Source organism: Narcine bancroftii, chromosome 2, assembly GCF_036971445.1.
Source record: "Narcine bancroftii isolate sNarBan1 chromosome 2, sNarBan1.hap1, whole genome shotgun sequence".
In the NCBI taxonomy this organism is placed as follows: domain Eukaryota; kingdom Metazoa; phylum Chordata; class Chondrichthyes; order Torpediniformes; family Narcinidae; genus Narcine; species Narcine bancroftii.
In genome coordinates, this window is record NC_091470.1 from 203673228 (window position 1) to 203687919 (window position 14692).

A 14692-nucleotide genomic window follows, 5' to 3' on the forward strand; every position below is an offset into this window, starting at 1 on the left:
AAAAAATATTAATCTTTGTACAGGCTCCAATAGTTGTAGAAATAGAATAGTTTTGGGTTTTTTTGGGTTACATTGAGGGATTAATGTATTGATTAAAATTATCTCTTTTACTAATACACTTTTGTAATAATGGGGTTTATACTTCGTACTTTTAAAAAAATATAAGTAAAGTTTTTTTTAAAAAGAAGGGGATGCAGTGAAGGTTCAACATACTGATTCCTAGGACAGCAGGACTGATGGATGAAGAAAGACTGGGGTTACACTGGAATTTAGAAGAACTAGAAGAGATCTCATGGAGATGTATCAAATTTGGAAAGGACCAGACAGGTTAGATACAGGAAGAATGCTCCTGATGTTGAAGACATCCAGAATAAGGGACACAGTCTAAGAATAAGGGGAGAAGCCATTTCGGATTGAGATGAGGAGAAACTTCTTCACTGCCAGGCAACACACCAATGACATCATGAAGAAAGCCTCTACTTCCTCAGGAGTTAGCAGAGGAGCTAGTGGAGTTGTTCAAGTGAACCGGTACGGACTTGAAGGGCCGACATGGCCTGTTTCTGTGCTGTAAACGGTTATATGGTTATGGTTAGAAAAGTGAACTTGTGGAACTCACTGACACTGGGTGAATATGGGCTCTAACTTTTTAAATTGGACAGGCACATGGATTGGAGGGCTATGGTCGGGGTGAAAGTCATTGGGATGAGGGAAAATAATAGTTTGACATGAATTAGAAGGGCATATATCTATGCTGTGTTCTATGGATATTGTGCAGCCCCATATCTCAACCTACTCCACGTTTACCCTTCTCTCCCTCACACCCATTACCCTCAATAACCATCTATTTTTCTTATATCCTTTTGAATGTCCCTATTGTACCAGCTTCCACCACCACCCCGGCAATGCATTCCAGGGACCCAATAAACTCTTTTTTTTTTTAAAAAAAAACTCCTCTCTGAAGTCTCCCCTAAATTTTTCTCCACTCACCTTCAGTAGACATCTTCAGGTATTGGCTAGGTTTACAAGAGCAGTGGAAAGAACAGGAAATTAGGACCAATTGAAACTGTTCTTTCCTTGAGGAAGTGCACTGGCCCGAATAGCCTTCTGGCGCAGGTGTAAGATTCTGCTCAGCCTGCCGAGTAACATGTCGCTTGTTGCCCCTCTGTAACAGCCTGAGCCGAAGACCTCAGCCCGGCTCCTCGAGGACTGGGGCCTGGAAGATGTGGACCACGTTTTCACAGAAGATGACTACCGCACTTTGACGAACTACAAGGCCTTCAGCCAGTTTATGAGGTGAGCTGAGAGCAAGTGAATCTTGAGAGAACAGGGCAGTTGTGGTTCAGAAGCACTCCAAAAGATTAAAAATACACGTGTTGTCCATACTTATTTGTACCCTGAGCAAGGACTTGCTGGCGCATTTCAGTTAAAATTCAATGCCACATGGAATATGGTCTTCAGTTCTTGTCACCTCACTACATGAAAATGTGGATGCTGTAGAGAGGGTACAGAGAAGATTGACCAAGATGCTGCCTGGATTGGAGACCATGCCTAATGTTAGTTTGAGTGAACTTGGTCTCTTCTCCTTGGGGTGACGGAGAACGAGGGGGTGACCTAATAGAGATGTACTAGAAGATGAGTGGCATTGATCGTGTAGATGGCCAGAGACTTTATCCCCAGGGGTGAAATGGCTAACACAAGGAGATGTAGTTTTTAGATGCTTGGGAGTCGGTCTGAGTGTAAGTTCTTCACCCAGAGCGTGGTGGGTGCATGGAATGCGCTGCTGTCAACGGTGGTGGAGGCGACTACATTAGGATCTTTACAAAGGTTTTTCAATAGGAACATGGAACTGAGAAACATGGAGGGTTATGCAGTAGGGAAATTCTAGGCATTTGTGAGAGTAGGTTATCAGGTTGGCACAACAGTGTGGGTTGAAGGGCCTGGACTGTACTATAGATTTCTGTGCTCCAATAAGCAAACCTGGAATGGCATATTGGCAAAACTAGGTCAGGGTGGCATTAATGAGCCAGACGTGCTTTTATGATATCCTGGTATTTTTGTAGATGTGTCTGATCTTCACTTTTGATTCCATATTTCCATGCAAAAATTTAAATTCTAAATTTAAATCAGAAGTGGTAGGTTCAATAATGTAACTCTTACTGCACTCTCGTCTCATGAAATATGTGTTGAAGAGCATGCATAGTTCAACAATTTGTTGGAGGAGCTTAGCAGGCCAAAAAGCATCAGTGGGGAAAATAAAGAATTGGGCTGAACATTCCTGAAATTGGGTTGAAACCCTTCATCAGGGTGAGAGTGCAGAGGGGAGATGGCTTGTGTAATGTGGCAGTCTTTGTTTCTTCATATCACTCTGCTCCACTCTGTATGACTTGTTTTCCACCTGACCCCCTGGGCTTTTCTTGCCTCTTTCTCTCTGATTGGCTCCTGCCATTTGATTGACTAAATGTCATCCTTTGCTCTTGGTTCACCAATCCCCACTGAACTCCTCCAAATCTTCCCATCCTATTCTCATTCTACCAGCCATCTCCCCTCTGCACTCCTAGTCCTGAAAAAGGGTTCCAACTTGAAACATTGACTGTACTTTTTCTCCCCGAGTTCCTCCAGTAGATTGTGGCACAAGATTCCAGCATCTGTGATCTCGTGTCTCCCCAGCATGTGGTGGTCCCTAGCACAAATAGTTATTGGGTTGCAGTCCTTGTCACCGTCCATAAGACGTAGAAGCAGAAATAGGTTATTAAGGCTATTGAGTGTGCCCATCATCTGGGCTTTTTTCTGAATGACCTGATCACTTGGTATACCTTCACCAGGCTAATCCAAGCTCACTTCTCCAGGAAGGTCCGTTATTGCTCCATTTTTCCTATTTACGTTGACCATTGCCTCTGGAATGTTGACCATTGCTCTTTGCTACTTCTTGCCTGGTCCACAAGCTGATAGTTCTTTGAAGAAAATCTTTGGTAGGGGGTCATAACAGAGCGTCACAGTTAACGCTGCGCTATTATAGCACCAGGGACCCAGGCTTGAATCCACTGCTGTCTGAAAGGAGTTTGGATGTTCTCCCTGTGTCTATGTAGGTTTTCCCTGGTAACTCTAGCTTCTTCCCATTCTGCAAAAAAAAAGAGGTAGAGGTGCTGGGGCATGGGTTTCAATGGCTGAATTCAGTTTCGACCATGCTGTAAAAGTTTTTTTTAACTTTGGTTTTTTTTTCTAAAAAAAATGGATATGTAGGCAGACAGCACAGTAACAGATGATTTTGGCCCACAATCTTGTGCCAACAACTTACCCTACGACCCCCAGTACATTTTGAACAGTGGAAGAAAACCAGAGTATCCGAAGGAAATGCTCGCAGCCACGGGGAGAATGTACGAACTCCTTACAGGCAGTGTGGGATTTGAATTCTGGTCACTAGCACAGTAAAGGCATAGTGCTCACTACTAGGCCAACTGTACTGCCTTTGGTTTATTTGGCTTCTAGCATTTGGACAGTAATAAGTTGTAAAATTTTGTGTGGCAATCTGCAGGAAAGTTCTTAAAGTGAAGTTACAGTGACGGGTGATTTGCAGACTGCATGCTGATTGGTTGGTCCTCCCCTGGTGTCACATTGCAAAGGAGGGGATTGAGCCTGTGTAGCGAGTCCCCAAACGAGGTCATCTCAAATTCCTGATGTTTAGCACGTTGCTCCTATTCACATATTAATCACTCTGTTCCACATTGCAGGAGTGACCATGCTTCAGAAAGTTGTTTATTTTCTGCAATCCTCTTTAAGATATCTTAAGCTCTTGAAAAAGAGCCTCGCAGACAATGAATAGATCTCTGAAAGTTGAACAGGATTTCTTCTCCATCAACCAAGCTGTAAACTGGTACACGAGTACTTTCACCACATCTTGTAGAGCACCTATGTCCAGAACCTTCTATGTTTGTAAGGTAAAACATCATGAGATGGGAATGTGTAGGGAGTTACCCTGTACAAGGCTGTAACAAGAAGGGGAGGTGTCCTTGTACTCCTGTTAGGTAAAACATCATGAGATGGGAATGTACGGGGCAGTAACAAGATGTGAATGCATCCTTGTACTTACAAGATAAGAGAGACATTGATGGATTGAGAGGCAGGAAGCTAGCAGGGAAAGGATAGCAACAGTTTTAGTCATTGGACAAGTAATGATATGATGATGTTCTAAGCACATATCCAAGGGTATAAAAAATCACCATTTTGCTGATAACGGCAGAATGCATTCTCCGACTAACATGTTTAGTCGCAAGTGTTACAATCCGGTAATAAAGAACAAAGAACCCTGATTTCGACTCAGCCTGGTGTTTGTCTCACTCATTCATGAACAAAGCAGACCTAACATGTTCCAGATTACTACATCTGGGTTTGCTGATAACAGGACAGAAATCTCCAGTATAGGCCCTTCAGCCCACAGTGTTGTGCCGATCTAATAACCTACTCCAGTAACTACCTAGAATTTCCCAACTGCTAAACCCTACATTTTCTCAGTTCCATGTATCTTTTATTTTAATGTAATATCTTGAATGCCCTATTGTCCCTGCCTCTAACCACTGTTGCTGGCAGCGTATTCCATGCACCCACAACTCTATATGAAAAGCTTCCATACGCACAATTTATAGAAGAGCGTGGGAAACAATGGGAATGAAACACGCGTACAACTTGTAAGAGAGAGTGGGAAACAATAGGAATAAAACAAACAGGAGAATGTTAAACAGTACACAATTACTAATTCACTTGTGTGATGCAGACATTCATATACTATACACAGGGGTGTACACACACTCCCAGACTCCTGATCATTGGGAGGTGGCTCTACTGCACGTATTGATCTATTGCAGTACTACGGCTCAGCTTCAGTGCAGTGCACACCTTACCTGTGACCCTTCCAAGCAATCTCCACAGTAACGACCTGGCATGGAGCGGTGACCAGAGCTTGGACCACAAGGCAGAGGGAGTGAAATGTGCTCTATGTTGGTGCTAAATACAGTGCTTAACTATTGTGTCTAGTCAATAGTGATACTGAGTGATTAGAATTAGTCAATGACAAGATATACACTAATTAATGGCCGGAGTCCATCCTTGACTGACAGGTGATGTGACTTCCGAATAAGTTCCAGATGGGGAGAACATGTGACCACCTGCAATACACACATTCCAGACAGGCAGGGAGGCCACATTTCCTCCACACACACCTTTCCAGTAATTGTCTTTGGAACCCAGGCCACTCATTGCCAAGAAGAACCCGAAGATTCCAATGTCTAAAATGATGACCATTCTTGGTGCCAAATGGAGGGAGTTCAGCGCCAACAGCCCGTTCAAAGGATCAGCAGCTGCAGTAGCAGCTGCGGCTGCAGCGGCAGCAGTGGCTGCTGTAGTAGAGCAGGTGTCTGCCAGTGCCTCTGCAGGCACCATCTCGCCACTGCCAGTGCCACCCATACGCAAGGCCAAGACCAAAGAGGGCAAAGGTGAGTGTTGCCAGAACCCCTTTCTCTTACCCCCCCACATCCCCCCCCCAACTCTGTGTCCTCTGCCTTGATGTAGACCCAATCGCTGTCTGTTCCAGTTCATTGTCACCTGGCCCATCCTGTCTTCTCCCCAACCCCCAGTTCTCCTGTCATCCTCACCTTTAGCTCGGTATCATCCCCCCTCCCCCACCCAGCATTGCAGGTTCAAGGTTCCTTTTATTGTCACATAATAATACATAAAAATGTAACATGCATGATGTAATTCAACATTTGTCTGCTCTAAAGCAGAGTCGCCATGAGCATTGCCAGCACCCCTAACAGGAGAAAGAGAAGCAAAAGAGAGTCCCTTCAGAATCACCGAGTGTCTGTGAATTCACCTCCAGTGCTCATGCAGCCTCTACAGCTGCACAGACTTCTGTTCAGACCATCAACAACCCGAGCTCCAGATCCAAACTTCTGACAAGATCAGAAAGCCTTCAGCACTCAAGGTCCTTCGGGAGCTGCTCTTGCCCTCAGCACCCTCGCAATCCCAATTCTAATATTTGGTTCTCGTGAGTCAGTCCCTAGCAGCCTGCAGCCTTCTGGGTCCTTCGACTGTAGTTTGCATGGTTGGCCAAGGCTGCAGGAGCGAGATATGTCCTGTCCTGGTCGGTCTGGCCAGACGTTCAAATGGTTTTGCCCCTTTTTAGTTCTGGAAGTGTTGGGATTCAAAAGTCCACTCGCAATTACAGGTCCTGGCGCGAAAAAGCGAAGTAAGAGCCCAAGGATCCCAGAAGGGAAGAAGAAAAAGAGGAAGAAGATGGCAACCTTGAAAATCAAACTGGGAATAATGGGATCAAAGAGGAAGAAAAGTTCCTCAGTAAGTGCAAAAAGCTTTTTTGTTTTTCTGTAATGAGCTTGAGGAGGGTCAGTTTGTACACATAGAAACAATAGTAAAAATAAGGTTGCTCTGAAGCATCCTTGTGGCTCTGCAGTACTGGAGAGTGTTACTGGTGGGTTCTAGCCTTTCATTTTACTGTAGTGAGGTACAGTTTTAAGGAGCGCTGTTGCTTTTTAATGGTAGCACAAGTCCAGTGGGTTTTTAATAAATTGCTTTTATGACTCCTACTTAATGCATTGAATGATCTGAGATATTGGTGGCATCACTATCACAGAGCCAGCAGCCAGGGTTCGATTTTGTAAGGAGCTTTTACCTTGTCCCCATGACCCCTGAGTGGGTTTTCTCCCACTTGTCCAAAAACGAATGTGGCTGCATGGGTTTCATGGGCTGGAAGGCTATATGGCTAAAATTAAAAAGAAAGCATATTGGAGCTTAATTGGTGTTTTGATGTGTCCTTGTAGTTTCTAGAGCAGAATCTGCCCGTGTGTACTCTCAGTGGTTCTTGGGCAGATGCACATGTTCCTTCTTTCAATCTTGCTATCCCTACCTGTAAAAGTGTGCTTTGTGCATTACCTCCAATGTGCCTCACTGCATTGTGAGCTGACTGCGGAATAGCTGCCATTCTCTAACACCTTTGCTTGTCTTTTCAGAGCGACGAGGCGGACTTGGAAGGAGATTCTGATTTTGATGATGGCAGCGTGCACAGCTCGTCCATTCGATCTGACAGTTCAGTTGGGCCCCTGAAGAAAGCAAAGCTAAAAGCGAAAGTTGGCAGAAAGAAGCGGAAGAGTAAGTGATTCACTGTCTCTACTGCATTCTGTTCGGAGCTGGTAAATAGTGAAGTTGCGCATTGAGCACTTCTGAGCACTGGGCCGGAGGAGTTATTTGCTCAACAAATTGAATGTGTCAGGGTGTCCAAAACAAGGTGATTTAGCCTTACAATGAGAACAGTTCAATGGGAAGAAGTCAGCGTGCCTTCCACTTGAAGGGTAATTGAAATCCCTCGAGCTTTCTCCTCCAAAAAGCATTCAAGGCTTTGTTGATGAGACGATGTAGGAGTTCTCAGGAAAAAGAGTTAAAGGTTTTAAGGTGGAGGGAGGCTGTGGTCCAATTGCCCAGCTGTTCCTACAATCCATTTGGTCAGATGAAACCCTGGGGGTTTTGTGTCTGCATTAGATTAAACATACCCTGGGACCAGTGGTGGATGGGCTTTCTTTTTCTTTGGCTTGGCTTCGCAGACGAAGATTTATGGAGGGGGTAAAAAGTCCACGTCAGCTGCAGGCTCGTTTGTGGCTGACAAGTCCGATGCGGGACAGGCAGACACGATTGCAGCGGTTGCAGGGGAAAACTGGTTGGTTGGGGTTGGTGGGATAGGCATGTCTTTCTGCTTTTCGCGCAATGGTATAATGCCATTCTCAAAGTTGTCGATTAATGATAAGGGTGCAGATTGTATTGTGCGTGGGTTTAAAAATGAATTCTTTGGAGGGCAGTCGGTGAACAATGGTGGAGGGGAAAAAGTTGGAGCTGGTTATCAGCAGCAAGGGATCTCTGAGGGAAAAGAAGGGAGTGCCAGGAGGACTTGTTACTCCTCACCTCCAAAAAGATGCAAGTTGAAAGATGAAGTCACATGGCACAGATCAGCACCTTCGATCCATGCTGACCTTGTGGGCTAGTACCATTTTCCTGCTTTCTAAGCCATTTCGAGCCACGTGTCTGACCAGATGTCTTTTAAATGCCAAAATTGTTCCCATTTCTAAAATTTCCTGTGGCAGCTTGTTCTAGTTGCAGAAAAAAAAATTCCCCTCAGGTCTCTTAAATCTCTTCCCTTTCATCTGAAATCTATACTCTCTATCTGCCGCCTCAGTCTCCTACACTCCAAGAATTAAAGATCCAGCCTCTCACCACGATTCAACCCCAAGTCCTGGTAACATCCCAGTGAATCTTCTGGCACCACTCCCAACTTAGATCCTTCCTCAAGCTGGGCAGCCAGACTGTACACACTGCTCCAAATGTGGCCCCTTCAATCCCTTGCATGGCATTATCACCATGTCCCCAACCTTCGCCATGACTACAGGCAAGGAGTTGACCGAATCAGAGGTTGCTAATGTACCAGTTTAGCCCCTTTCATACTTACATGTGGTTCAAGTAATGGCAATCAGCTGAAAAAGGGTCAAATGTGAAAGCAAAATCATCTAAAGGCCGGTGTGAAATATTGTCTCACGCTGGGGATAGACTGCCTCAACCCCTACTGCAATCAGCCAAGTGAGAAATTGAGAATTTCATTTGGATAGTTCCAATTGAAGGTAGAACAGTCCTATCCCCAAGGATGGCTCCTTGTAAGTGGTGAAGTGTGAACAGCAAAAATACCATTCCTAAATGAGAAACTGAACGGCCAATTTACTGGGATGCAAGTGTAAAAGGAGCTTATGTCTTCTCTCCTTTCTCTGGTTCCAAATTTACCAAGCCTAATGCTGCTGATCTCAGGAACATGCATTTTTTGTTTATATTGTGCTATCACCTGTAAATCAGAGCTTGTTTCAACTCAGACTGACCCATGAACTATTCAAGTGCTGCTTCGTCAGTACCCTGTACCTTTTCACAGGTCAGGAGGAGCAAACACCAAAGGACATTGGTACAAAGGGAAGGGAGGAAAGTTTATATCAGGGTTACTTTGTGGAAGCCTGGAATACCAGGGGTGGTGGTGGAGGCTGGAACAATAGGAAAAATAGAGGGTTATGAGAAAGGAAGGGTTTAGTTGTTTTTACTTATTGGTAGGAATACATAGGTCCAGAGGGCCTGGACTGTGCTGTAATGTTTTATGATCTAATTGTAGCAGCACTTTTCAATTTCTGAACATTAAACCTTTGGTGTTTGTCTTCCTACCAAATTGCTGGTGCTGCTTCCTACAGATCCTTCAGTACCACATTCATGTGTCTCCATTTAGATAGTCTGCCTTTTGATTCCTCATACTGCTAGTGAATGATCCCTTGCTTTCCAGTTAAACCCCATTTGCCACATTTTTTCTTGTGTGCTCAACATTTCTATGTGCAGTTGTTGACTCCCATGTATTCTCATTGCAGCATGCTCTCTATCTCGTCATCAGCAAATTTTGATACCTTGCTCTCTGCACCTCCTCCAGGTTATTACAATAGATAGTAAATGATTAAGGCCCAAAAACTGATTCTTGGGCACTCCACCGTTAGAATCCTTCCAGTCCAAAAAAGACTTGTTAATTCTGACTCGTTATCTTCTCTGTAATAACCTTCCTTCAGTCTGCACTAACTCAGTCCATAGAATCATAGAACATTACAGCATAGAAAGAGGCCCTTTGGTCCTCTGGTCTGTTCCAAACTATTATTCTGTTTAGTCCCTCTGACCTGCACCGTCCATACTTATCCTATCCATATACCTGTCCAAATTTTTCTGAAATGTGAGGCATTTTCTTCCACACTCCCCCTACTGTGTGAAGAGGTTCTCTATAGTGTTCTTTTTAAACTTTACCATTTTACCCTTTACCCATGTCGTCTCTTTTGTTTCCACCTAACCTCTGGGGGAAAAACCATGCTTGCTTTTACTCCATCCAATACCCTTATAGCTTGATGTACATCTCTCAAATCTCCCATAATTTTTCTACGCTCCAGGGAGCAAAGTCCTAACCTGTATAACCTTTCTCTGTAACTCGGCCCCAGCCCCGGCAACATCCTCGTCATCCATTGCCAACCCCTTTTTGCAGCATTTCAGTATTGGGTTTATTGTCATGAACATATCATAAAATTTGTGGTTCTGTGGCAGCTGTATGGTGCAAAAATTGCTATAAATTACATTTCCTTAAACACATTATTTAAAAAAAAAAAAAAAATTTTTTTTTTAAATGTGAAAAAGATGGAAAAAAGTGAAATAGTGTCTGTGGTTCATTGTCCATTCTAAAATCTGATGGCAGAGGAGAAGAAGCTGTATTTGTACCATTGGATGTTTGTCTTCAGGCTCCTGTACACCTCTTTCCTGATGGGAGCAGTGAGAAGAGGGCATGGCCTGGGTGGTGAGGGTCCTTGAGGATGGAGGCTACTTTGTTGAGGCACTGCCTCTTAATGTTCTTGATGAAGTGAAAAGTAATGCCTATGATGGCGTTGGCCAATTTCACAACTCTGTAGCCTGTTCCTGTACGTGGTCACCTCCGTATCAGATTGGGGCATGTAGAAATTTGTAAGAGTCTTAGTTTGTCAAATACCTTCTGGAAATGCAATACACCACTTTTACAAGTTGCCCTGTCACTATCTGATCATGGCACAAATCTTTTAATATTTGATCTTTCTATATGTTCTCTTGTTTAATTCCACTCTCTCACCTTTGCTCCTCATACCCTTCATCTTCCTAATCTATCCCTTAATTTTGTGTCTTTGCATTCTTCCCACAAGGGCATTTTATTTCTTATTTCTTACGAGATCTTCTGTTTCCGGGAATTTTAAATTATGTTTTCAAGAGGCCTTCACAAATGTGCTGTGGAAACTACAGTTCGCACAGCGCTATTACGGTGCCAGTGACCTGGGTTTGAATCTGCTGCTGACTCCAAGAAGTTTATATTCTCCCTGACCTGTGTGGTTCCCTCCAGGTGCTTTGATTCCCTCCCACCATCCAAAAACCCAGGAGGTTTGTGGGTTAGTTGGAGCGGGTTCATGAGCCGGAAGGACCTGTTGCCATGCTGTATTTCTAAATTAAAAATGTAATTAAAATCAGCAGGTCACAAACCATCCAGGGTAACCAACATTTTGGGCCTGGGCCCTTCATCAGGAGTAAGGGGAAAACAGACAGATACCTGAATTAAGGTTGGGGAGGGAAAGGAGAGAGGAAGGGGTTAACAGGTATGGGAGGATAGAAGGGAAAAAAGTTGAGAAGTGATGGGGGAGAGGGTAACTCTCTGATAGAAGGAAGGGAAGTGTGTAGAGAGCTGGAAGAGACAGGGATGGGGAGAGATAGAGGGGGTAATGGAATTCAGAAATTTTTCAGTTCCCTCCACCTCTTTGGAAATTAATCTTGAGCTGTGCCATAAAGCAGCTAAGCTAAAGACACGAAGAAGGCCATTGTGTTATTGGAAAAGCTACAGAGTTCTTTCCTGTTTCCATAGCAAAACTAACCCTTGATCTCGCAAAAAAAATTGATTCTTTACGTATGTTTGTGGAGTGTACTGCCTCTAAGATTGTATTCCTTGAATTATGGCAGTGACTAAACATTTTTGACATCCTGAGGTCAAGAAAGGCATTCTCTGCTTTCTCACAGCCCTTCCTTTCCAATTGCCTCTGCACTCCCACACTTGGCTCTTTATTTCTCTGCAGTGTTTGACTTGTTTCATCTGACATTTTTTCTTGTAGTTCTCATGAAAGGTCTTGACTGCTTCTCTATCCATCTCTTCATAGATGCAACCTGATCCACAGAGCTTTTGGCTTTTATTTCAGACTTGCTGAACCTTACTTTTGTATAAACTGAATTCTTTGCACTGAATTGTCCTCTGGCTTTCTGCCAGTTAACTAACTAATTTCCTTCTAACTTGTGTAGTGATTGGTGAGGAGGAGGCAGATGGATATGAAACTGATCATCAGGATTATTGCGAGGTTTGCCAGCAGGGAGGAGAGATCATCTTATGTGACACCTGCCCCCGAGCTTACCACTTGGTTTGCCTGGATCCGGAACTGGACAAAGCCCCAGAAGGGAAGTGGAGCTGCCCACATTGTGTGAGTACTGCCTGCTGGTGTGGTAAGTTTGCAAATTGCAACCGTGGAAAGGATAAGGCAGGAAATTGGATGCTGTGGTGATGGTTAGGCTTGGTTCGGTCTATCAAAGCATCTTGGATTTCTGAGTTCCTCATTCTGCATTCCCAATAGGAAACCCACAGCAAGAGTAACACCATGGGATTTAAACAAGAAAGTCTGCAGTCACTGGGGTCAAATGCAATACGCAAAAATGCTTGAGTAACACAGCAGGTTACGCAGCATCTTTAGGAAGTAAAAGTTAACCAAGTCCTTTCTAAGTGAAGGAACACTTGTGAATCTCCATGGGTCACCAACTGCATCTAGTGCTCATGTGGTGATGTCCTCTACATCAGAGAGACTGGACGCAGACTGGGAAATTACTTCGTTGACCACCTCGGTTCTGTCTGCCACAATAGCAGTGATCTCCCAGTGGCCACCTATTTCAATTTGCCATCTTTTTTCCTTGCTGACATGTCTGTCCATGGTCTTGTTCACTGCCAGACTGAGACCACCCACAAATTGGAGGAATTACCTCATCTTCCATCTGGGCACCATCTAGCCAGATGGCATTACACTGACCTCTCCAGTTTCCATTATTTCCCTCCCCCTGCCCATCTTTCCTATTTCTCTTTTCTTCTCTCTCTACCCCCTTCCCTTTTCTCTCTGTCTCCTTTCACAGAGCCATAAACAATCTCCCCTTCCCTAGTCAATTCTCACCTTTCCTCTCTCCTGTCCTATTAACACATTTTGTGTAGATCTGAACTCCTCTCTGGCCCTTTCTTCCCTTCTCCCTAGCCTTTTAATTCAGAAGCCTACCTGTATTTTACTCATACCTTGAATAAGGGCTCAGGCCCAAAATGTTGGTTGTATATCTTTACCTCCTCTGGATGCTGCGAGACCTGCTGAGTTCCTCTGTGCATTTCTGTGTTTTTATTTAAATCAAGGCTTTGGGCCTGAGCTCTTTGTCAGGGTGTAAAGCACCACAGGAAGTATGTGATCACATAAGACATGGGTGCAGAGAAGATTTGTAAGGATGTACCCATGACTGGAGAAGAAATACACAAACATGCTGGAGAAACTCAGCTTTGCTAATGTTTTGGGTCTGGGCCAATCTCTAGCCAAGGGTATTCCTATGAGTCCCAGCTATGCCTGCCCTTTTGTTGGTTTTCTTTACTTTCTGTAGATACTGCGTGTTCTGCTGTGTTTTTCCAGCATGTTGGCCTATTGCACTTGACTACAAGAATCTGCAGACTTTCTTGTTTTTTTTTTTTTTTTTTATTTTTCACACCATAAATCACAATAGCCATGATATACACTTTTTCTTTTCCACACATTTACAGTGACTTTTTCTCCCTCCCTCCTCCCAAGCCACCCCCCCCCCCTCTCATCCATTTTAGGTATACAGTCTAGGTTGCATTAATTCAGTTAGACAATGTTGTCATTCAACAAAAATACACCAGAAATTCTACTGAGTCCATTCTTTTCTTTTCTTCTCCTTCCATCAACTTAGGTAATGTTTGTTCCCGGTAGGTTTTCGCTATTGTATTTAATGTAAGGCTCCCATACTTGTTCGAATATTTCAATATTATTTCTTAAACTATATGTTATTTTTTCTAATGGAATACATTTATTCATTTCTATATACCATTGTTGTATTTTCAAATTATCTTCCAATTTCCAGGTTGACATAATACATTTTTTTGCTACGGCTAGGGCTATCTTAACAAATCTTTTTTGTGCATCCTCCAAATCAATTCCAAATTCTTTGTTTTTTATGTTACTTAGGAGAAAGATCTCTGGATTCTTTGGTATATTGTTTTCTGTTATTTTATTTAATATCTGATTGAGATCATCCCAAAATTTTTCTACTCTCTCACATGTCCAGATTGCATGAATTGTTGTTCCCCTTTCTTTTTTACATCGAAAACATCTATCAGATACTGTTGGGTCCCATTTATTTAACTTTTGCGGTGTAATGTATAGTCTGTGTAACCAATTATATTGTATCATACGCAGCCTCGTATTTATTGTATTTCTCATCGTTCCAGAGCATAACTTCTCCCATGTTTCCTTTTTTATCTTTATATTTAAATCTTGTTCCCATTTTTGTTTAGTTTTACCATTTGTTTCCTCATTTTCCTTTTCTTGCAGTTTAATATACATATTTTTTATAAATCTTTTGATTAACATTGTATCTGTAATCACATATTCAAGGTTACTTCCCTCTGGTAAACTCAAGTTGCTTCCTAATTTATCTTTCAAGTAGGATCTCAGTTGGTAATATGCCAGCGCTGTATCTCCAGTTATATTGTACTTATCTCTCATTTGTTCAAAGGATAAGAATCTACTTCCTGAAAAACAATTTTCTATTCTTTTAATCCCTTTTTTTTCCCATTTTCTAAAGGCAAGGTTGTCTATTGTAAAAGGGAGTAGCTTATTTTGCGTCAATATTAGTTTTGGTATTTGGTAATTTATTTTATTTCTTTCTACATGAATCTTCTTCCATATATTGAGGAGATGGTGTAATACTGGAGAAGTTCTATGCTGTACCAATTTTTCGTCCCATTTATATAATATGTGTT

The 14692-nt window shown here is 43.0% G+C and overlaps 1 protein-coding gene across 4 annotated transcripts in view; it reads left to right on the plus strand.

The window, feature by feature from the left end:
- The window catches only part of chd3 (chromodomain helicase DNA binding protein 3), a 153666-nt gene that overhangs the window by 14798 nt on the left and 124176 nt on the right, over nt 1–14692 (plus strand). For all 4 annotated transcript variants that reach the window (XM_069920140.1, XM_069920139.1, XM_069920138.1 and 1 more), the window contains exons 4-8: nt 1172–1293; nt 5242–5486; nt 6218–6345; nt 7017–7155; nt 11917–12092. In XM_069920140.1, coding sequence (XP_069776241.1) covers nt 1172–1293; nt 5242–5486; nt 6218–6345; nt 7017–7155; nt 11917–12092 — 810 coding nt within the window. The remainder of the gene's footprint in view (nt 1–1171; nt 1294–5241; nt 5487–6217; nt 6346–7016; nt 7156–11916; nt 12093–14692) is intronic.